We start from the raw sequence: 24,191 nt of genomic DNA on the forward strand, positions 1-24,191 counted from the left end.
ACTTTCATTACACGCTCTATGAGCAGGAAACAACAGTAACTTTCATTACACGCTCTATGAGCAGGAAACAACAGTAACTTTGAGCAGGAAATTACACGCTCTATGAGCAGGAAACAACAGTAACTCTTGACACGCTCTATGAGCAGGAAACAACAGTAACTTTCATTACAACAGCTCTATGAGCAGGAAACAACAGTAACTGAGCAGGAAACAACAGTAACTCTTCATTACACGCTCTATGACACGCTCTATGAGCAGGAAACAACAGTAACTTTCATTACACGCTCTATGAGCAGGAAACAACAGTAACTTTCATTACACGCTCTATGAGCAGGAAACAACAGTAACTCTTGACACGCTCTATGAGCAGGAAACAACAGTAACTCTTGACACGCTCTATGAGCAGGAAACAACAGTAACTCTTGACACGCTCTATGAGCAGGAAACAACAGTAACTTTCATTACACGCTCTATGAGCAGGAAACAACAGTAACTTTCATTACACGCTCTATGAGCAGGAAACAACAGTAACTTTCATTACACGCTCTATGAGCAGGAAACAACAGTAACTTTCATTACACGCTCTATGAGCAGGAAACAACAGTAACTCTTGACACGCTCTATGAGCAGGAAACAACAGCATTCTATGAGCAGGAAACAACAGTAACTCTTGACACGCTCTATGAGCAGGAAACAACAGTAACTCTTGACACGCTCTATGAGCAGGAAACAACAGTAACTTTCATTACACGCTCTATGAGCAGGAAACAACAGTAACTCTTGACACGCTCTATGAGCAGGAAACAACAGTAACTCTTGACACGCTCTATGAGCAGGAAACAACAGTAACTCTTGACACGCTCTATGAGCAGGAAACAACAGTAACTTTGACACGCTCTGTAACTTTCTTTACACGCTCTATGAGCAGGAAACAACAGTAACTTTCTTGACACGCTCTATGAGCAGGAAACAACAGTAACTCTTGACACGCTCTATGAGCAGGAAACAGGAAAACAGTAACTTTCATTACACGCTCTATGAGCAGGAAACAACAGTAACTTTTTTATGAGCAGGAAACAACATGAATTACACGCTCTATGAGCAGGAAACAACAGTAACTTTGAGCAGGAAACAACATTACACGCTCTCTATGAGCAGGAAACAACAGTAACTTGACACGCTCTATGAGCAGGAAACACGCATTACACGCTCTATGAGCAGGAAACAACAGTAACTCTCTTGAAACACGCTTTCTATGAGCAGGAAACAACAGTAACTTTCTTTACACGCTCTATGAGCAGGAAACAACAACTTTCTTACACGCTCTATGAGCAGGAAACAACATGAACACGCTCTATGAGCAGGAAACAACAGTAACTCTTGACACGCTCTATGAGCAGGAAACAACAGTAACTTTCATTACACGCTCTATGAGCAGGAAACAACAGTAACTTTCATTACACGCTCTATGAGCAGGAAACAACAGTAACTTTCATTACACGCTCTATGAGCAGGAAACAACAGTAACTTTCATTACACGCTCTATGAGCAGGAAACAACAGTAACTCTTGACACGCTCTATGAGCAGGAAACAACAGTAACTCTTGACACGCTCTATGAGCAGGAAACAACAGTAACTCTTGACACGCTCTATGAGCAGGAAACAACAGTAACTCTTGACACGCTCTATGAGCAGGAAACAACATGAACTTTCTTTACACACTATGAGCAGGAAACAACAGTAACTTTCTTTACACGCTCTATGAGCAGGAAACAACAGTAACTCTTGACACGCTCTAGGAGCAGGAAACAACATGAACTTTCTTTACACGCTCTATGAGCAGGAAACAACAGTAACTCTTGACACGCTCTATGAGCAGGAAACAACATGAACTTTCTTTACACGCTCTATGAGCAGGAAACAACATGAACTTTCTTTACACGCTCTATGAGCAGGAAACAACATGAACTTTCTTTACACGCTCTATGAGCAGGAAACAACAGTAACTCTTTACACGCTCTATGAGCGGGAACACATTCAGTAGATATATCCAGTCACATGATGCTTGTGAAAAGCATCACCTCTTTAGGGGCATCAGGGGAGGGCTGTATGTATCTAGCGTATCAGCGTAGGAGTGCTGGTCTAGGATTGTGTCCTCCATGTCCATGTACTCTTATTCATTGTGATCTAAATTGCTAAACTGATCTTGGATCAGCTCTCCCACCGAGATGCTTGATCCATACAGCTCTTTCAAATGGGTGGCAGGAAGCCTAGCGGTTAGTGTTGGGCCAGTAACTGAAATGTCACTAGTTCGAATTCCAGAGCCAACAAAGTGTAAAAATCTGTCGATGTGCCCTTGAGCGAGGCACTGAACCCTAAATTGCTCCAGTTGATAATGGCCGACCCTAGCTGCGACCACAGGGTGTCTCAGGGGGAGTTGGGATATGCCAAAAACACATTTCCAAATCACACATTTGTATAACACACTTGAAATAGGACAAATAAGCACCCAGTGTTTTAGCACAGGGGCCTCTCATCAACGACCCACCGCTGCCCCCTACTGCTCACAACCCCAAACAGGAGGCTCCCGGCTGGAACATGGAAGGAAAATATGCGGACAAGAATGCCTTGTGAGCTTGTTTTCCAGGCCCCTTCCCTAATTATACAGCAGAATGTGTTTGAGAGCAGCAGGCCACCAGATGAGGAGGAAGAACGCCAAATCAAGCACCCTCATTGTAATCCGCTTGGCAGGATGCGGCAGATTTCCCACTCCTGTGAGGCGAAGGCGGGCACAGGGCAGCAAACCTAAGAGAGGGATCAGTGTGTGTGTGTGTGTTGAGAGGCAGGGGAGCTGCAGAGTTTTTCCACTCTGGGCAGTACTAATTGGCTCGTTATTCCCCAATAAGTCGTTGGAAGTGTTGGGAGCCCCCCTCCTTGGGCTAACACCTTGGACACATGCATAGCACACAATCAGAGGGCTAAAGGAGGGATATAGGATATTAAAGACCGGGCTGGGCAGGACTGAGCTCGGCACGACTGGGCTGGGCCTGGCACTTGTGGTTATGTCTGAGGGCTGGGGGTTGGGCCTGGGGGCTAGGGTTATGGCTGGGGGCTAGGGTTATGGCTGGGACTTGGGCTGGGCTAGGACTGAGGGTTGGGCTGGGTCTGGGTGGCTGGGGCTAGAGGTTGACATGGGAGTGAAAATGCATTCCTGTGCCGTCTTGTCCTGTCAAATGTTTTCCCGTACAGTCTCGATCCCGCAACAGTTCTATAACCCCCACAACTTTTCTGTCCTGATAAAAATCCCTCCCTTCCTGTCCTGTCCTCATTTTAACGAGTAGAAATACCTTCCTCTGTTAGCTGCTCCACTCTGTCTGCTGCCCCCCTCCCTGCACTCTGCTATGTGTGAGTTTCCATAGCAACAGACTCATGTTGGGCTGCTCATTAGAAGAGAGAGCAGTTAGCTAGCTACTTTTCGTTGCCTGCCTAGCAGATAAAGGCCAATTATATATTGTTTAATTAGTGATTGAAGACTGAAGAAATCGTGTTACTGTTAAAAAATGATGTGGCCTCCTAAAACTGCTTATAACACAAAAATAACTCAGTTTAAAATTAAATTCCTGTACTTCCTGTGGACTGACCATCTTGTCCCAAATTTGACTCTAGAATTTCAATCCCGTTCCTGCAGGAATTCTGTTCCTGTGTCAACCTCTAGCTGGGGCTGGGCCAGGTCTTTCTATTGGACTGGGCCAGAGCCTTTGTTTGGGCTGGGCCAGGTCTTTCTATTGGGCTGGGCCAGAGCCTTTGTTTGGGCTAGGCCAGGTTGGCTTCCATACTTTAGCAGTATGGATCCCTAGGATGGTGGATTGATTGGGTCAGAACCTGCAGATATAATGTAGGCCAACGTGTAAAACTGGAGCATATGTAGTGGATGTTTTCTAAACTCTTTTCAAGAGAGGCTAGTTTGACTGTGTAGTGCTCAGTAAATGACTATCTAGAATGTCCTTCAGCTTCCTGGTGATATGGAATTCCTCAGGTGTTGTATTCTAGGAATGACCCTCATATTCCAGCTGTCACTGTGTATTGTGGCAACCTGAAGTGTTGTAGGCAGATTCCCCAACTGTCTCACTGTGTATACCGTGGCAACCTAAAGGGTTGCAGGCAGATTCCCCAACTGTCTCACTGTGTGTACCGTGGCAACCTGAAGGGTTGCAGGCAGATTCCCCAACTGTCTCACTGTGTATACCGTGGCAATCTGAAGGGTTGCAGGCAGATTCCCCAACTGTCTCACTGTGTGTACCGTGGCAACCTGAAGGGTTGCAGGCAGATTCCCCAACTGTCTCACTGTGTATACCGTGGCAACCTGAAGGGTTGCAGGCAGATTCCCCAACTGTCTCACTGTGTATACCGTGGCAACCTGAAGGGTTGCAGGCAGATTCCCCAACTGTCTCACTGTGTATACCGTGGCAACCTGAAGGGTTGCAGGCAGATTCCCCAACTGTCTCACTGTGTATACCGTGGCAACCTGAAGGGTTGACGGCCGGTGTGACGGCCTACCCCGGCCAAACCCTAACCCGGGGCAATTGTGCACTGCCTTATGGGACTCCCGGCCGGTTGGGGCGGCAGGGTAGCCTAGTGGTTAGAGCGTTGGACTAGTAACCGAAAGGTTGCAAGTTCGAATCCCCGAGCTGACAAGGTACAAATCTGTCGTCCTGCCCCTGAACAGGCAGTTAACCCACTGTTCCTAGGCCGTCATTGAAAATAAGAATTTGTTCTTAACTGACTTGCCTAGTAAAATATATATTTTTTAAAATTAAATACAGCCTGGAACTGAACTAGGGTCTGTAGTGACGGCTCTAGCACTGTGATGCAGTGCCTTACACCGCTGCGCCATTTGGGAGCCCATTGTGGCAACCTGAAGTGTTGCAGTCCGTTTCCCAGCTGTCTCACTGTGTACTGTGGCAACCTGAAGTGTTGCAGGCTGTTTCCCAGCTGTCTCACTGTGTACTGTGGCAACCTGAAGTGTTGCAGGCAGTTTCCCAGCTGTCTCACTGTGTACTGTGGCAACCTGAAGTGTTGCAGGCAGTTTCCCAGCTGTCTCACTGTGTACTGTGGCAACCTGAAGTGTTGCAGGCAGTTTCCCAGCTGTCTCACTGTGTATTGTGGCAACCTGAAGTGTTGCAGGCAGTTTCCCAGCTGTCTCACTGTGTACTGTGGCAACCTGAAGTGTTGCAGGCAGTTTCCCAGCTGTCTCACTGTGTACTGTGGCAACCTGAAGTGTTGCAGGCAGTTTCCCAGCTGTCTCACTGTGTACTGTGGCAACCTGAAGTGTTGCAGGCAGTTTCCCAGCTGTCTCACTGTGTACTGTGGCAACCTGAAGTGTTGCAGGCAGTTTCCCAGCTGTCTCACTGTGTACTGTGGCAACCTGAAGTGTTGCAGGCAGTTTCCCAGCTGTTTCACTGTGTACTGTGGCAACCTGAAGTGTTGCAGGCAGTTTCCCAGCTGTCTCACTGTGTACTGTGGCAACCTGAAGTGTTGCAGGCAGTTTCCCAGCTGTCTCACTGTGTACTGTGGCAACCTGAAGTGTTGCAGGCAGTTTCCCAGCTGTCTCACTCTCAGACGGTGGACACATCTCCCTCTGTTGGTCAGATTAACTCAATGTAAATATCTGCTCCCTCTCTGCACCAACACAGTCAAATTAAACTAATATAGGCTTCTGAATAAATACAACTAAACATTTTGAATGTATAACAATCAAACTAGGACCCCTATGAATACTGGGGAAATGCATGGGATTTAAAATGTCATCCGAAATAGATAGTTTAGGCCTAGACTGTGTCACTACTAATACAATGAGTTATTGTACAAAATTCAACATTCTAAACAGCATCATGGAGGCTACAGCCATATCACGGCTAAACAGTGGTATGTTAGGCTATCACAGCAGGAACACTGACTGGAAGGCCCCATGTAGCCTATCCCAGACAGACAACCCCCCCCAGTCTCTATTGACTGAAAGCGTACCCAGACGTGCTTCAGCCCAGCTTGAACAAAAAAGGGAATCAGGTGGGACTTGATGATCCAAAAAGCATACCTCAGTCTCCCTCTCTACCTCCTCCCTCTGCATGCCTGAAAGACTCACCCAACGGGGGGGGCAGCCCTATAGCCTCCCAGGCCTATCAGAGAGAACAGGGAGATCAGCCCTATAGCCTCCCAGGCCTATCAGAGAGAACAGGGTGATCAGCCCTATAGCCTCCCAGGCCTATCAGAGAGAACAGGGTGATCAGCCCTATAGCCTCCCAGGCCTATCAGAGAGAACAGGGGGGTCGGCCCTAAAGCCTCCCAGGCCTATCAGAGAGAACAGGGGGATCAGCCCTATAGCCTCCCAGGCCTATCAGAGAGAACAGGGAGATCAGCCCTATAGCCTCCCAGGCCTAGCAGAGAGAACAGGGGGATCAGCCCTATAGCCTCCCAGGCCTAGCAGAGAGAACAGGGGGATTTCTCATTACCCATCCCCTCTCCATGCAGCCAGTCCATTATCTACATCCCAAAGGCACCCTAATCCCTTTATAGAGCACTACTTTGACCATGGCCCATTGGATACCCATAGGGCTCCAGTCAAAAGTAGTGCTCTATGCCTCGTCACCATACACCTCTCCAATCCCCACTGATCCTGAGAAAACCCCACCACGCAAAATGAACACACACCAGTAAAACTAAAGCACGTGCCCCCTCAATTTGATCAATTTTTAAATACACACATACAAATAACAGGCCTACAAGATATGGGCTAGTATACATAGCATTACGATACGGCCTAGTCTACACAGCATTACGATACGGCCTAGTCTACACAGCATTACGATACGGCCTAGTCTACACAGCATTACGATACGGCCTAGTCTACACAACAGTAATGCAAATATATTGAATTTGGATTTCAGTGTTCCCTCAACAGTTTTTGGTCATGCCATTTTTTATAAAGGAAGTGATAAAGGATGTGGTGGAACAAACTAGACAGAGACCTAGTCATTAAACTGATGTCCTATAAAAGTAGCAAATGGTGCAATGATTACAACCCTGCCAGGACTTCTCCCTGCATTCCACCCAGTGACATGTTTAACTTTCCGTAGCCTGGCAACCATGAACCTCCAGTGCATTCTGAAAGTATTCAGACCCCTTCCCCTTTTCCACATTTTGTTACTTTACAGCCTTATTCTAACATGTATTAAATATAATGTTTTCCTCATCGATCTACACACAATACCACATAATGAAAAAGCAAAAACAGGTTTAGAAATTTTTGCAAATGTATTCAAAATAAAAAACTGAAAAACCTTATTTACGTAAGTATTCAGACCCTCTGCTATGAGAATTGAAATTGAGCTCAGGTGCTTCCTGTTTCCATTGATCATGCTTGAGATTTTTCTACAACTTGATTGGACTCCACATGTGGTAAATTAAATTGATTGGACATGGATTGGAAAAGCACACACTTGTCAATTTAAAAGGTCCCGCAGTTGACAGTGCATGTCAGAGTAAAAAACCAGCCATGAGGTTGAAGGAATTGTACATAGAGCTCCGAGACAGGTTTAGGTCCCTCCCCCAGATCTGTGCCTCGACACAATCCTATCTGCAGCATTGAAGGTCCAAAACCTATCTGCAGCATTGAAGGTCCCCAACAACACAGTGGCCTCCATCATTCTTAATTAAATGGAAGAAGTTTGGAACCACCAAGACTCTTCCTAGAGCTGGCCACCCGGACAAACTGAGCAATTGGGGGAGAAGGGCCTTGGTCAGGGAGGTGACAAAGAATCCAATCGTGACTCTGACAGAGATCCATAGTTCCTCTGTGGGGATGGGATAACCTTCCAAAAGGACAACCATCTCTGCAGCACTCTACCGATCAGGCTTTTATGGTAGAATGGCTAGACGGAAGCCACTCCTCAGTAAAAGGCACAACTCGCTTGGAGTTTGCCAAAAGGCACCTAAAGGACTCTGACCATGAGAAACAAGATTGAACTCTTTGGCCTGAATACCAAGCGTCACATCTGAAGGAAACCTGGCACCATCCCTACAGTGAAGCGTGGTGCAGCATCATGCTGTGGGGATATTTTTCAGAGGCAGGGACTGGGATACTTGTCAGGATTGAGGGAAATATGTTATTTGTATTTTATTTAACAAGGCAAGTCAGTTAAGAACAAATTCTTATTTACAATGACGGTCTACCCCTGCCAAACCTTGACAACGCTGGGCCAATTGTGCGCTGCCCCGTGGGACTCCCAATCACGGCCGGATGTGATGCAGCCTGGATTCGACCCAGGGACTACGCCTCTTGCACTGAGAATGCAGTGCCTTTGACCGCTGCACCACTTGGGAGCCCAAAGATGAACGGAGCAAAGTACAGAGATCCTTGATGAAAACCTGCTTGAGAGCACTCAGGACCTCAGACTGGGGTGAAGGTTCACCTTCCAACAGGACAATGACCCTAAGCACACATCCAAGACAACGCAGGAGTGGCTTCGGGACAAGTCCCTGAATGTCCTTGAGTGGCCCAGAGCCTGGACTTGAACCTGATCGAACATCTCTGGAGATGGCTGTGCAGCGACGCTCCCCATCCAACCTGACACAGCTTGAGAGGATCTGGAGAGAAGAATGGGAGAAACTCCCCAAATGCAGGTGTCAAGCTTATAGTGTCATACCCAAGAAGACTCGAGGTTGTAATCCTTAATAAAAGGTGCTTCAACAAAGTACTGAGTAAAGGGTCTGAAGACTTATGTAAATGTGAAGTTTCTGTATTTAATACATTAGCAAAAATTGATTAGATTGATGAGGGAAAAAAACAACTTAATCATTTTTTAGAACAAGGCTTTAACGTAACAATGTGGAATAAGTCAAGGGCCCTGAATACTTTCTGAATGCACTGTATCTCATTGTTTTGGACTGGTCAAGGGGCTCTGTCTGGGGTTCAGCCAAGGGATACGATTGATTTTGGAACAAATTGTTATTCATTCTGGACTGGGGTGATGTCAACTAAAAAGGCAACAAGACAGACTGCCTTTATCTTGAGCCAGAATCCTGTCAGGCCTGACTGAATGCAGTGGTTGGTTGGAGTCTTTAGGAATGGTTGCCAGCTGATCAGAGACAGGCATCATGTTCACAATGATAGAAGCTTAATCAATATGGGAGGATCTTCTGTTACTGTGACCCTTGATGGATAACATCATGTGTGAGTGAGAAGAGGTGGGGGCTTGGTGTGACCCACATCCAGGTTCATCAATATTCAGTAACTCTGTGCAGCACGACAAGACTCACGCCCACCCGTCTCCCAGGGTGACTAACATTCACCTCCACTGTTCTGTACTCCTCTACTGTCTGCTGCACAACTGCATACACTAGCAGTTTGTGTGAGAGCGAGAGAGAGACTCACATTCTGAATGCAATTATAATGCATGAGTATAACATTGTAACTAAACTTAAATTGCACTGTGATCTGAGCCCCATGGCCATTGTAATCTCATAGTAACAAGGAAGGCACCGTTAGAAGTGTAAAAACAGTCATTGTCAACAAACTAACTAGTTACCAAGGAGCTTGATCTTCAATTAGGTTTATTTAAAGCTACTCAAGTTGTCAACAATGGTTCGTTCTCAGTGGTGTAAAGTACTCATGTAAAAATACTTTAAAGTGCTACTTAAGTAAATTTTGGGGGTATCTGTACTTTATTATTTATATTTGTGACAACTTTTACTTCCTTACATTCCTAAAGAAAATTTTATTTGTACTCCATACATTTTCCCTGACACCCAAAAGTACTTGAAACCTTTTGAATGCTTAGCAGGAAAGAAAAATTGACGCACTTATCAAAATAACATATTTGGTCATCCCTACTGCCTTTGATCTAGCGGACTCCCTAAACACACACTATTCGTTAGTAAATTAGGTCTGAGTGTTGGTGTGTGCCTCTTGCTAGCCGTAAATAAATAAATAAAACAAGAAAATGGTGCCGTCTGGTTTGTTTAATATAAGGATTTTGAAATGATTTCTTTTTACTCTTGATACTTAATAAGTATACATAAAACCAAATGCTTTTACTCAAGTAGTATTTTACTGGTTGACTCACTTTTACTTGAGTCCATTTCTACGAATGCATCTTTACTTTTACTTAAGTATAACAAATCAGTATTTTTTCACCACTGTTCGTTCTATCATTGCGCTGCTAGATGCAGTATCTAGTAAGTGTTTGTAACGTAGCTTGCCTAGGCCTGGTGCTGCAAACAGACAGGGCTGCAAATGCCATGTTAGAGTGAGCAATAGTTCAACACGGTTCCGTGCGTAAACGTTGAATGCGTTGACCAACTGGCGCTCCCGAAGTGCGAGATGGTTCCCAATCGTGCAGTTTGTAGCTATATATTGCAATGCTATAGCGTGACAGTAAGTAAACCAAATCTAAAGACAAACGTCCCATCAATACCACACCTAACAACAGCGCTGTCAGACGCAGGAAGTAGCTATAGCTAGCTAACTGATTCGAGCTAGCCCTAGCCAGGGCAATTGCAGAAGTGGAATGAGCACAGATTGACTGTTTCTGTTTGGTTCGTTCAATGCTTACCGATGTGGTTATCCTCAATGTGCACGATGAGTTCGGCCAACGATTCGAAGTGGAGTCCGCAACCACCGAACCTACAAATGTTAGAGAAGAAGGAGGCAGCGGCGATGCCTGTCATGGTCTAAGCTACCTGTACATTGAATATGTGTGCCAGTGAGGGGAGTCAGCTACAGACACTAGCAGGCAGCGGCGCTAGCAGCTGGAGCATAAGCATGGGGTGGGAGAGTGGAGCGAGAAAGGGCAGAGGGGCTATGTTCACGTGCTAGTCGGAACTAGGAAACTCGGAAATTTCGATCTGCTCATTTGTTGAACGCGGCACGTGAATAACTACAACCAGTTAGCAAGTCGAACATTTCCGAGTTTCGCCTAGCACTTGATTGCGGCAATAGGGCTAGTGGGCGGCAGGTAGTGTTTAGAGCGCTGCTGGACTAGTAATCAAAAGGTTGCTAGATCGAATCCTCGAGTTGACAAGGTAAAAATCTCCCCTTTCTGCCCCTAGGAAAAGTTAACCCATGGTTCCTAGTCCGTCATTGCAAATAATAAAATGTTCTTAACCGACATACCTAGTTAAATAAAAAAATAGGCAGTGACAATATCATTGCCTGTTTGAGCACCCCTTAGGTAACGCTTTATAATCAACGTCACGAATATCCTTAACGTATTACGTTGCAATATTGTGAATTGTAGGCCAGAACAGTAGGCAACACATTTCAAAAACACACCATACCTGTTTTAATTATGTGATAGGGTAGTAAAGAACCTTACTTTTGGTCATTGTTTCCCCTGGGATCCTAATTAGGGAGTCACATTAAAAGGTTTAACACGAGTGTATAAGTCGGAGGGATAATATTACCATCTGAGTAAATACAAATAAATGACTAACAAATTGAAGCATCATTTTATTTGGTAGCAATATAAATAACAATATGACACCTGCTCGTGGAACATCTCATTATAAAATCATGAACATTAATATGGATTTGGTCCCCCTTTTGCTGCTATATCAGCCTTCACTCTTCTGGGAAGTCTTTCCACTAGATGTTGGAACATTGCTGCAGGGACTTACTTCCATTCAGCCACAAGAGCACGTGAGGTCAGACACTGACATTGGGTGATTAGGCCTGGCTCACAGTCGGCATTCCAAATTATCCCAAAGGTGTTCAATGGGGTTGAGGTCAGGGCTCTGTGCAGGCCAGTCATGTTCTTCCACACCGATCTTGACAAATAATTTCTGTATGGACCTCGCTTTGTGCACAGGGGCATTGTCCTGCTGAAACTGGAAAGGGCCTTCCCCAAACTGTTGCCACAAAGTTGGAAGCACAGACTTGTCTAGAATGTCATAGTATGCAGTAGCGTTAAGATTTCCCTTCATTGGAACAAAGGGGACTAGCCCGAACCATGAAAAACAGCCCCAGACCATTATTCCTCCTCCACCAAACTATGCATTCAGGCAGGTAGCATTCTCCTGGCATCTACCAACCCCAGATTTGTCCATCGGACTGCATTGCGTTTGGTGATCTTGGGCATGTGTTAGGCTGCTCGGCAATGGAAACCCATTTCATGAAGCTCCTGACGAAAAGTTATTGTGCTGAAGTTGCTTCCAGAGGCAGTTTGAAACTCGGTAGTGAGTGTTGCAAACGAGGACAGGCGATTTTTACGCACTTCAGCACTCAGCGGTAGCCAAATCCACTCATTTGAAGGGGGCCCACATACATTTGTATATATAGTGTATAGGTTCATAAAAACCGCACAAGCAAAAACAATGTTACAAACAAATAAATTAAATTTCATGAAAACATGAACTTATTAATGTTGAATAGAGTCAAAGGAGGCAGGTTTGCTCAAAACAACAAGCATTTAACATATTTTCCATTAATAATGTGAGTATGTTGCTAAACAGTAACAATATAACATACTTGGTTAATTTCAAATTCGTTTGACTTGCATTTGAAATTCCTATTTCGGGTCAACAGCTTTCCCAGCATCAGACTATAGACATGAATGAACTTGAGAGCAGTGGTGTAATGAAAATAGCAGACCATTTTCAGATTTGTCAGACACACAGAAAACGGTCTATCTTGAAAAGCACAGCACTTGCTTTTTATGCAAAGATCTTTTCAACTGTTTTTTTCTTCTTCTTTTCAGCACCAGTAACAGATGTCCAACCAGCATCCCGCATCCTTTTCATTGCAGCGAGCTTTAAAGTACTCCCAGGTGATTTCTGAATGGCAGGGCTCTGGATCTGAAACATTACAGACTAATACTGACCTGGACATCACAGCATTAACTACTTTTAAGTTACAGACTATATTTTAGAAGTTGCAGAGTATAGACTATACCATACAATATGGTATTTCACAACTTATTTCATAATACAGAGGGTGTACTGCCAAGTAAGTAAAGTATTTGGTGTTAATGTAAGGCTGGCTCATTCTACCTTCCTGAATATGTCCACTTTCTGATTCTGTGCTGCTGGGACACTTGACTGCAGGCGGCTCTTGAATGGATCAGTTGCAACTGCAATGCTCTGCCATTATACGAACCAGAAAGACCCAAGTTAGAAGAAGTGATATGTAAAGCAAAATTATTTCCACAATTAAATGTGCATGTGCACACCATACAGCTTGCATATAAAGTTATGATAATAAATCCTGAGTTTGAACAAATCCAATGTTTTAAGTCTATCCAAGTTCAAGCAGTGTGTTCATTAGATCTTGAAGCATTATTTACCAATAAATCATGTTCCGAGCTGTCAGACTTGGGGTCAAGCTCCAGGGTGCTCATCCCCCAGGGCACAGACTTTCCAGTGGAAGGAGGAGTTCTGATTCTGTAAGACTATGGAGAAAATCACTCAATCACTCACAAAGAAATAGGATGGAGAGAATCCTCTGGGGGAATGGCTCAGTCAATAAATTAAAAACACAGTTAATGAATCTTAAACATAAAAAAAAATCTATCAACATACTCCAATACCTTAATCCGTGGTGTTGCACTAACTATATTGGTGGAGCTCCAAGATGGAGTTCTGAGAGCTTCGGTTTCCTTTGACGCATCAAACATACAGTACCATGTCAGTTCATCTAATCAATTCTACGGTGATCATACAACATACAGATAATTTATTATTGAATAGCCTAACTTATGCATTATGAATACAACACACAAAATAATCAACCAATTCCAATACCTTAATTCGTGGTGTTGCTGCAACTCTAGTCATGGAGCTCCAAGATGGAGTTTTTGGGGCTTCGTTTTCCATTTCCTTTGACACATCAACACTATCAGTTCATCTACGGTATTATACAGTGATGATGCACATGGATGTAGTGGAGAAACATTTCAGAAAATGTTTGACCAGAACACAATCATTTTTAAGAAGTTCATGATCACTTACATTAATGTTTGGAGTCAATACAACTATTTTCTCTGAGGTTTGGGATGGGGTTACAGAGGCTTTCAGAGTTTTTGTCTTTCTCTGACTGTCCTTTGCCAAACGGAACATAGGCATTTTGGCGGAGGAGTATACTTTGGGGGTTTCAGAACACCTAACTTCTTTGGACTTTGGCTCCGGCAGCTACTTTGTAAATATAAAAAATGTAAAATAACAATTTTTGTCAGACACTTTTAAACAACACAAACTGTTGTAATGCTCTGATATCTGAATATCTACCTGTTCATCCTGTGTCTCCAGTTGCCTGCTCATGTTCTTTTCTTTTTTCAGGGCTGTAATCTCTTGTAGTAAGCTTTCCTACAACCCAACATGACATCATGACTGAGTAAATAGACAATATTTGTCACTTGACACAGCTTTGTCAGCATGGGACATGACCACTTACCCTCTCGTTCATTTCTTTCTTTAGTTGTTCCTTCAAACGGTCATTCTCAATGTTCTGCTGTGACAGTGCCAATTCCTGAGGAAAAATCAGAAAAATATCCAAGAAGCAGAGGTATAATATAACACTACTGAAATGCTCCCAGTTAATCCAATCTCATGTGTATTTCTCTACTATATTGTAGCATACCAGTGATGTTCTATTAGCAGTTGCCTCCATGTCTTTCCTCTTCTTCTCATCAAGCTCTGCATCTTTCTCGTCAACCATTTTGTCATACTGGTTCTGATACCAACAGAGAACTAAATATTAACAAACACACATGGATAACATTTCAAACAACATGCAAGATGGCAGCGGTGTTGGTGTACTCTGTGGATATTGACCTAAAGATAACTTTACCTTGTGCTTTTCCATCAAGGCAACCATGTCTGCTATCTTGTTCTGACATTTGATTTCAGTATCTTCCTTACTCTTGACAGCATCTGTTGCTGTAAGATGTAGCTTTTGCACCTGCAGGGATCAATATGTACAGCAAGTATGTTGCCACATCTACCAGAATGTACCATATTATTAACTTCCAATAAGTACCTTTTTCTGAAGCTCTGCCTCAGATGTTGCTTTGGTTTCAAGGTCATCAAGCAAATTTTTACATTCCTCTTCATTTGATCGTTGAACATTTTCTGACTCCTCTTTCAATTTGTTTATCTGTAATGGATGAAAAACCAAGTTGCATCACAACTGAACTACAATTTTGCACATGTCTTGTAAATTACCATTTAAAGCCACGCGGTACCTCATTTTCAAGTTCACTGGATTTTGCTGTCTCAATTGCAATTTGTTTCTTCAACGTTTTGTTCTGAGAACAAACAAGTAAATGAAAAACAGGTTATAGAAAGCTGAACAGTTTATATTATTGTATAATTAATTTGTCATTTTATAATATTTTTTTTTAGTCAACACAAACCTCTTTTTGGTATTCGTCCTGGACTTTAGTTTTACTCTCTAATTTTATCTTCAGGTTGGACAGCTAGAGAGAAAAAGCAAAGTGTTTGATAAGATATTAAAGACAAAATAATCCAAGTGTAGACATGACTTTGATAATCACCTTTGACTCCACTGTTTTCATTTGTTTATCTTTCTTTGAGAGCTCGGCCTGCAGATCTCCACACTATAGACATGAAGTCAAACAGAAAATAGTGAACTTTATTACTATCACTCATCAGTGTGAATATAGAATAAAACAGACGTGCATTTAGATTTGGGCATTTACTCGGCCATATAATATTTTTGAAAAACAGTGTTAAACTGACATCATGTTGAAAGTTCCAATACAGACATTTTTATCTCAATATCAAATATTTTCTGGGTAACAATTAAGCACCTTACTGTGATTGTTTTCAAATAAAATGGTAAAAAATAAATAAATAAAAAACTTCTTAGCAAATAGCAATTTCTCAAGCAAGAATTTTGCTAGGACTATCTGGGAGTGGTTTGAGTAGGGAGGGGGAAACTGAAAACTATTATTGTTATTGGTAGAGAGGTTTGGAACACTCTTTCTTATTGGTCTAGTAACTAATTTACCACATGGTGATGACATCAGGCAGTCAGGCCAAAACTCCATTCCACCAAAACATGCAGAAATTTCAGGCGGTCATTTCAAACTGCTTTTACACTAAAGGGGCATTATCATAATTTTCACAATTTCACAATATTATTCCAACCTCATAGACAGTTGATTTGCTTACACTTTCTTCAAGTTTCTTCTGCAGATTCTCAGTGTCTTGGCCTTGCTCTTCAACTTTGGCATTTAAGGATTTCAATTCCTCTCTACAGGAAAAAGGTGAATGATTTTGAAGAAAAAAAACTAATGTTGCTGCATGCAGCATTGTGTAATGACTATCATTACTAAAGATTTATAAACAATTAACTCTAACTGACCGTAATTGGTGGTTTTCTTCTTGGAGTCTTTCAATTTCCTTCTTCATCTTCATCTCTTTTGCCTCACTCTCCTGAATGACAAGAATATTCCCATTACAACACAATAATTACTTATCAGCAAACTGTTCCATTATTCTATACAGACAGCATCACATGTTCAATTCATACAGACCTTAAGTTGTGCTACCAGAATGTTTGCCTCTGAGGATTCATTCTGAATCTGCTCCAGAATAGTCTTCTTCTCAAGCTGCAGCTGATTGAAACTTGCTAATAGCTCCTTATACTTCACCCTGGAGAATAATTCACATTCAGCATTTACAGAGACATAGAGGAAAACTATCCCTCAGGTTATTGAATACTTTATACTTGAACATCCAAGGACTCACTCATGCTGTACAATGTCTGTCTTTAGATTCTCTTTCTCCTTGATGGATTTTTCATCTCTTCTCATTGCAGCAGATAACTGCCCCTCAATCTCTTTTATTTTCCTCTGTGGGATACAGCATATTAACAATTTCTTTCCTGGACTCATCTATGTACATACAGGTGTCAAACAAAAAATGTAAACACAAATATGCATTGCCAATATTGTGCAAGGAAAATATAATTAATAGAATGAAACCTCAGTCATATTGGCTTTTTCTTTCAAGTCGTTTTGCATCGTTTCAGCATTTCCAAGAGCCTTTTCCAGTAAAATGTTTTCTACAGACATGGTTTCCACTTTATTCTAGAAGGGTACAACATATTCCAATATTAAAAGATAATAAGATTTATGCAAACAATATCCTTCTGAATAAGTAGCCCTATAAATGAATCTACACAACAATCATCTGAACATCATCTCACCTTAACTTGGTGAATTTCAGCATGTTTCCCCTCAAGCGCTGTGGTGAGTTCTGATGTTCTGGTCTCCACAACTTTAATTGTTTCCTCTAGTGACTGTATGGATTTATTTTTGACATCCTAAAAGGTAAGAGTAAAATAATTGCTCTTTCATTAACCTCACCATGGTCTAGACATGACAGTTATGAGGGAAGTGCCAATTTGAGTTCACAAAACATAGGGGACATATAATCTTTACCAATTCATCTTCAAGGATTTGTAGCTGGCTGTCTTTCTTTTCTTTCTGTTCTTTGATCTCTCCTAGAAAACAAAACGTATATTTAATCTCTGGTTGCATACAAGCTAAAAATAAATGTCAATGTTTGAAAAAATAATGCAATTGTAACACGAAAGGGTGTGTGATACACCTTTTTTTTAGCACAGTCGCAAGTACGAGGTGAAGCCGAGCAATACTTTACCTAATTCAAGGTTTTTCCTGTCAAGTTCCTCTGTGACTGCCGTAAGCTTCAGTTCAAGTTCTTTTGCCCTGAGAAACAAGTTAACATTCAAGGTAATATAAGAATCTTGATTACCATTTTGGGGTTCACCAAACAAGGGACAAAATAGTAACTCTATTCATTTCCCACCTCTGTATCTCAACTGTTAATGATGTCTGAAATTCCTGGGCTGTGGCCTGAATCTGTACAAGCTTGTCTGCTTGTTGATCTTTTATTTTGTTGAGCTCTTCCAAGCTTGAGTCTTTCTTGGCAATAACCTTTGCATTCTCCTCTTTGTTGCTCTCTAATGCTGTAGCAATAGCTTTTCTACTTTCCTATAGAGATTTAAAGTAACAATGCACATTTTCCATTGTCCCATTATGTACTGTCCACAGCCACATGGAAGATATATAACCACTTAGAATGTAAAATGACAAACATATATCTCCTTGGATTATACATGATGAACTGCATAACTTGCGTTTTAAATATACTTTTTAATAGCATATTGGAGTACAAAACAACATACTAACCTCACATTCTTCATTGAGCTGTTCTGCATTTTGCAGACTTTCTAACAGAGATTCTTGTTCTTGTTTGGAACGTTGAAGGGCTTCCTGGTGTTGTTCTGTCAAAGGAAATAAGATGTTAATGTTCTTGTCGTAAAATATGATATTATACAGGAGTAAGGAAGTTTCACTTCCAGTAAAATGCATGAAATGGATTTAAAAGTTCATCAAGACCTATTCGATTGGAATTCATTTTACTGAGCGTAATGTAATTGTGTACAAGAACAAAACACCACATCTGTAATTTTAGTCCTGAATCTGCCATGGCAGGAGAGTAACAATTCCAGCCAGAATTACCAAGGTCCTCTGATATTACGACTCTCGTTCTTATCGACATCACTGTGTTTTCCGTGACATTAGAGTTTGACAAGTATTGCTTGCAGTTTGAGCAAGAAAACATAGAACTGATTTGATCAATTGAAGCTTAAAACAAAGTGCTGCACATACACTACATTACCAAAAGTATGTGGACACCTGCACGTCAAACACCACATTCCAAAATCATGGGCATTACTTTGTAGCTGATCCCACCCTTTGCTGCTATAAAAGCCTCCACTTTTCTGGGAAGGCTTTCTACTAGTGGTTGGAACATTGCTGCAGGGACTTGCTTCCATTCAGCCACAAGAGTAAGTGAGGTTGGGCACTGATGTTGGGCAATTAGGCCTGGCTCGCATTCGGCGTTCCAATGCATCCCAAAGTTGCTCGATGGGGTTGAAGTCAAGGCTCTGTGCAGGCCAGTCAAGTTCTTTCACACCGATCTCAACAAACCATTTCTGTATGGACCTCGCTTTGTGAACGGGGGAGGGGGGGTAAAGGTGCCCACATACTTTTGTATACAGTGTATATTTCATATAACTGCCTTTATCAACATTCAAAGTGAATACTTTTGTTTATACCTTTTGTGCCAGTGAACTGAAGTTGAACATTGTCAAATGCATCAGTTTAATTAAGCCTAAATACGCAATAAAAAAAGTATTGCAGTTATAGGCTTATTAAAAGGGGCAATCTGCATTTGCTACATCCATTTTGAGATTTGTGAATTATTGATATGTAGCCATTGATTCTTGAAGAATATAATTTATAAATGCCTCATGAGCTTAGTTCTACTGTCGTACCACATCAAAAACAAAAATATAAGCTTGTTTTACTCTGTTTGTAAAGAATGTAAATGTAAACAAACACTACATAGCCTAAAAACATGATTACAACTATAATGTTGATATCATGGATGCCCAGACTAAGCATCCATTGTTCTGTCTATGAATTTGAGAGTGGTTACACTTCTTCAACCCCATCCCTAAGCTTTTTTACCAAAACAGGGGCGGGAGAAGGCATTGTTAGTGTTTCAACTGCTGACTGTCTCTTTAAAGAAACCCTGGCTGTTGATGTAGTAGGCAGTAGATCAATAGAACACAAAGCATTCCCGATCCACTGAGGTTAACTTTGTTGGACATGGCAAGTTCACTTTCTCATCCATAAACGCATCTCAAGTGCAAATAGGTCTACTGTTCAGCAACTCATATCAGCAGGATGCGGGGCCTTTTTATTAGGAGGAACTTTTACCGTGGATCTCTAAAATAATGATTTTGATCACACTTCCTCAATTTAAATATTATGAGGGCACCTACAAATGTTGGCAGCCAAGCACAAGTTATCAATGTAGCCTACTATCTTGACATGACCTTTAAATATTTTCACACCTTGAATAAAAAAAAAAAAAGAATTATAGGAGGCTGTTTGGAAAAACATCCTACGCAAATCATCCTCTGGAATAATGCACATGCTGGGGTAATTACATAATCAACGTCTCTAGTAATACTAGTCCTGTCCAAATAGGGCTTAAGACCTAGGCCTAATCAATGAACAAAAAGTGCCCATCTTACGTGCTGCCTGTTGTAACCGTTTGCAACTCTCTCGGGTTTCATGGAGGTTGAGCAGGATTGCCTGAAGTTCTTTTTCTTTGTCCTTCATTTTCATCTGAAGTATCACAACCTGTAAGAGACATTTTCAGTTTCCATAGTCTACATACACAACGCCAAATACTGTTCATATTGTTTGTGACAACAATAGGTTACCCGAAAATGTGTTTTAAAAACCACTCAGAGAGGGTGTCCATTACTCTACTCATGTTCAGTCAGACCAACCTCTTCTTCTTTCATACTGAATTCTTTCTCAAACTTCTCCTTTAAAACGGCAAATTCTTCCAAATCCTCTTTAACTGTAAAATATTCACATCATTGGAGTTATTGTTCTCTTTTTATATACTGTGTAAAGTGCCGAGTTCACAACAACACAATACAAGTGCATTGATGATAATATATTTCAAGTATATATACCTTTCAGCATTTCAAGGCGGTCAGTTTCTGCTTGAATACGTAGGCTTTCAAAGGCAGCATTCATCCTCTATAACAATTAATAAAAATGTTTTAACAAATATTCTTCTTCACTAGCATCATATAACTGACACCATACATGCTGTATTAATGAAGATAACAAATCAATTATGTTATTTTAATCAAAAGAACAGAAAATTATAATATTCACCTGAATAGTTTCACTGTTTTCCATGAACAAGTGATGGGTTTCCTCTCTTTCAGATTCAACTAAGAGAACATAGGTTGGTTTGAGGACAACGTAGACCACAAAATGTCATCATTTCGCATTCAGGCAACTAGCATGTACACTTAGGCTGAGTAGTCGGCATGTTTTACTCACATAGATGGATTTTCTCAGCTGATCTTTCAAACGTATCCTTTAGTATATTACATAGGTTCCGTGTTGCATTGTTTCTGTTGGAAAAATAAACATTACAGAAAAAAACAGAATGATGATACAATCTATAGTGACAGTATCATGTTATAATCAAATACATACTTGTTCTGCAGATCATCATTCTCACTGATCTGATCCTCTAGTTTTATGCTGAGGCTTTCATTTCCGAACTAAAACATAAAGAAAAGGAAAAATAGGATATATAACAATAATACTTTTTTTAAAAGGACTTTAGCATTTTTACTCTGTCTTTTCAATATAGGCCTATACCTGTACATTTACTGGTACATACCTGCAATTCCTGAATGGCTTTACGTTGGGTTTCAATTGTTCTTTTGTTTTCTTGCAGCTTCCTGTCTTTTTGCACAGCCTCTGAGTCCACTTTAACTTTCCAATACTTTACTTTCTGAACTTCTTCAAACAGTTTTGAATACAGCTGACTGGGTTTGCAATTGGTCTAAGAAGATTTAGAAAACACATGTCAGAACTCTACAGCATAATCTATGCATAATCACATCAGTGGAGGCTGGTGGGATGAGCTATAGGAGGACAGGCTAATTGTAATGGCTGGAATGGAATCAATGGAACGGCGTCAAACATGTGGTTTCCATATCTTTGATACATTCCATTTATTCCATTCCAGTCTTTACAATGAGCCCGTCCTCCTATAGCTATTTCCTCCAGTCTCCTCTGAATCACAGCCTATTATGTAAAACTAATGCTCCTGAGAATTGAGATAAAGGCTAAATTGAGATAAAGGCTAATTTGCTCACATGCGACTAATCTCGGTTAACCCAGAACTAAAGTCTTGCGTAATTGATCAGATGCTCGATTAAGTTCTGGGTAAAGAAGTGTTGAGAGAACGAGGAGCTCTCTCTTTGCAAGTTACGGGTAAGTCTATGGGCCAAATGTCCCCTCCCCTTCCGAAATTCGACACACCACACCAAATCTTGATTTTTCCAAATAACCGGTGACAAAAAACCCAAGGACCAGAAATAATGCTGCTCACCATCTCCCGCATCCCGTTGTATCATGACAGACCTACGGTACCATTTATGTTTCTGTAGTCTGTCCACCAGAGATCAACACTCAACTAATATTGGCTTGCTGGTGAGTTGTACAATGTGTTATCTATCTAGGCCAGTGGTACGCAAACTCTTTCAGAAGGGACCCCATATCTTTAGCCAGAATTTATGGTGATCCCATCCCTCCCCAAATCTGATGACACAACCTTAAAATCAGTCAATTTCAATGTTTACATCAACAAACAACCTTAAATTCATTAAATGTTCATATTTCTTATCAATGTATCTTTCCCAAAAACGTTTGTATGTTGTCCCATACAATAATTTGTACTCGTTTTTTGTTCCTCCCAAAATTATTATTATTATTTTAATTGGGGGGACCCTACTCCAATTCCCCCATGACTCTGACTTCGAATACCTCTGATCTAGGCTTTTAGTGCATTCAGAAAGTATTCAGACCCCTTGGCTTTTTCCACATTTTGTTACCTTACAGCCTTATTCTAAAATGTATTTTTATTCTTATTCCCTCATCTATCTACACACGATACCCCATAATGACAAAGCAAAAACAGGTTTGAGAAATGTTTGCAAATGTATTAAAAATACAAATATGTACATGAGTATTCAGACCCTTTACTTTGTTGAAGCATCTTTGGCAACGATTACTGCTTAGAGTCTTCGTGGGTATGACTCTACAAGCTTGGCACACCTGTATTTGGGGAGTTTCTCCAATTCTTCTCTGCAGATAATCTCAAGATCGGTCAGGTTGGATGGGGAGCATCGCTGCACAGGTATTTTCAGGTCTCTCCAGAAATGCTTGAATGGGTTCAAGTCCGCGCTCTGGCTGGGCCCCTCAAGGACATTCAGAGACTTGTCCCAAAGCCACTCCTGAGTTGTCTTGGCCGTGTGTTTAGGGTTATTGTCCTGTTGGAAGGTGAACCTTCGCCCCAGTCTGAGGTCCTGAGCGCTCTGGAGCAGGTTTTCATCATGGATCTCTCTGTACATTGCTCTGTTCATCTTTCCCTTGATCCTGATTAGTCTCCCAGTCCCTGCCTCTGAAAAACATTGCCACAGCATGATGCTGGAACCACCATGCTTCACCGTAGGGATGGTGCCAGGTTCCCTCCAGACGTGACGCTTGGCATTGAGGCCAAAAAAAAAAAATCTTGGCTTCATCAGACCAGATCATCTTGTTTCTCAAGGTCTGAAAGTTCTTCAGGCGCATTTTGGAAAACTCCAAGTGGGCCATCATGTGCCTTTTAATGAGGAGTGGCTTCCGTCTGGCCACTCTACCATAAAGGCCTGATCGGTGGAGTGCTGCAGAGATGGTTGTCCTTCTGGAAGGTTCTCCTATCAACACAGAGGAACTCTAGAGCTCTGTCAGAGTGACCATCGGGTTCTTGGTCACCTCCCTGATCAATGCCCTTCTCCCCGATTGCTCAGTTTGGTCGGGCGCCCAGCTCTGGGAAGAGTCTTGGTTGTTCCAAATGTCTTCCATTTAAGAATGATGGAGGCCACTGTGTTCTTGGGGACCTTCAATTCTGCAGAAATGTTTTGGTCCCTTCCCCAGATCTGTGCCTCGACACAATCCTGTCTCGGAGCTCTATGGACAATTCCTTTGACCTCATGGTATGGTTTTTGTTCTGACATGCACTGTCAACTGTGGGACCTTATATAGACAGGTGTGTGCCTTTCTAAACCATGTCCAATCAATTGAATTTACCACATCTGGAGTCCAATCAAGTTGTAGAAACATCTCAATGATGATCAATGTAAACAGGATGCACCTGATCTCAATTTCGAGGCTCATAGCAAAGGGTCTGAATACTTATGTAAATAAGGTATTTCAGTTTTTAATTCTTAATACATTTGCAAAAAACTCTAAAAACCTGTTTTCGCTTTGTCATTATGCGGTATTGTGTGGAGATTGATGAGGAAAACATGATTTAATACATTTTAGAAAAGGCTGTAACGTAACAAAATGTGGAAAAGGGGAAGGGGTCTGAATGCTTTCCGAATGCACTGTATATTGTGTAGAGGTCGACCGATTAATCGGAATGGCCGATTAATTAGGGCCAATTTCAAGTTTTCATAACAATCTTAAATTTGTCATTTTGGACGCCGATT

The 24,191-nt window shown here is 41.8% G+C and overlaps 2 protein-coding genes across 2 annotated transcripts in view; both read right to left on the reverse strand.

Moving 5' to 3' along the window:
* The window catches only part of jazf1b (JAZF zinc finger 1b), a 44,285-nt gene extending 33,117 nt beyond the window's left edge, over positions 1 to 11,168 (reverse strand). The window contains exon 1 of the mRNA XM_065027470.1: positions 10,612 to 11,168. Within this exon, the coding sequence (XP_064883542.1) occupies positions 10,612 to 10,726 (115 nt within the window). The 5' untranslated portion in view covers positions 10,727 to 11,168. The remainder of the gene's footprint in view (positions 1 to 10,611) is intronic.
* A 326-nt stretch (positions 11,169 to 11,494) lies between these two features.
* sycp1 (synaptonemal complex protein 1) lies at positions 11,495 to 22,060 on the reverse strand. The gene is made up of 32 exons (XM_065027163.1): positions 22,049 to 22,060; positions 21,332 to 21,496; positions 21,142 to 21,209; positions 20,983 to 21,056; positions 20,812 to 20,870; positions 20,604 to 20,670; positions 20,412 to 20,485; positions 20,151 to 20,259; positions 18,232 to 18,326; positions 17,849 to 18,033; positions 17,681 to 17,748; positions 17,461 to 17,522; positions 17,226 to 17,342; positions 17,002 to 17,106; positions 16,766 to 16,869; positions 16,552 to 16,669; positions 16,380 to 16,450; positions 16,187 to 16,268; positions 15,547 to 15,609; positions 15,406 to 15,468; positions 15,235 to 15,297; positions 15,030 to 15,146; positions 14,841 to 14,951; positions 14,631 to 14,723; positions 14,445 to 14,519; positions 14,279 to 14,356; positions 14,003 to 14,182; positions 13,796 to 13,870; positions 13,582 to 13,650; positions 13,339 to 13,443; positions 13,046 to 13,135; positions 11,495 to 12,850 (listed from the first exon to the last, which is right to left on the reverse strand). Exons 1-32 carry the CDS (start codon positions 22,058 to 22,060, stop codon positions 12,710 to 12,712), a joined length of 2,958 nt encoding a protein of 985 aa, XP_064883235.1. The 3' UTR covers positions 11,495 to 12,709.
* Positions 22,061 to 24,191: the final 2,131 nt, after the last annotated feature.

The sequence above is a fragment of the Oncorhynchus nerka genome, linkage group LG14, assembly GCF_034236695.1.
Source record: "Oncorhynchus nerka isolate Pitt River linkage group LG14, Oner_Uvic_2.0, whole genome shotgun sequence".
NCBI classification, from domain to species: Eukaryota; Metazoa; Chordata; class Actinopteri; order Salmoniformes; family Salmonidae; genus Oncorhynchus; species Oncorhynchus nerka.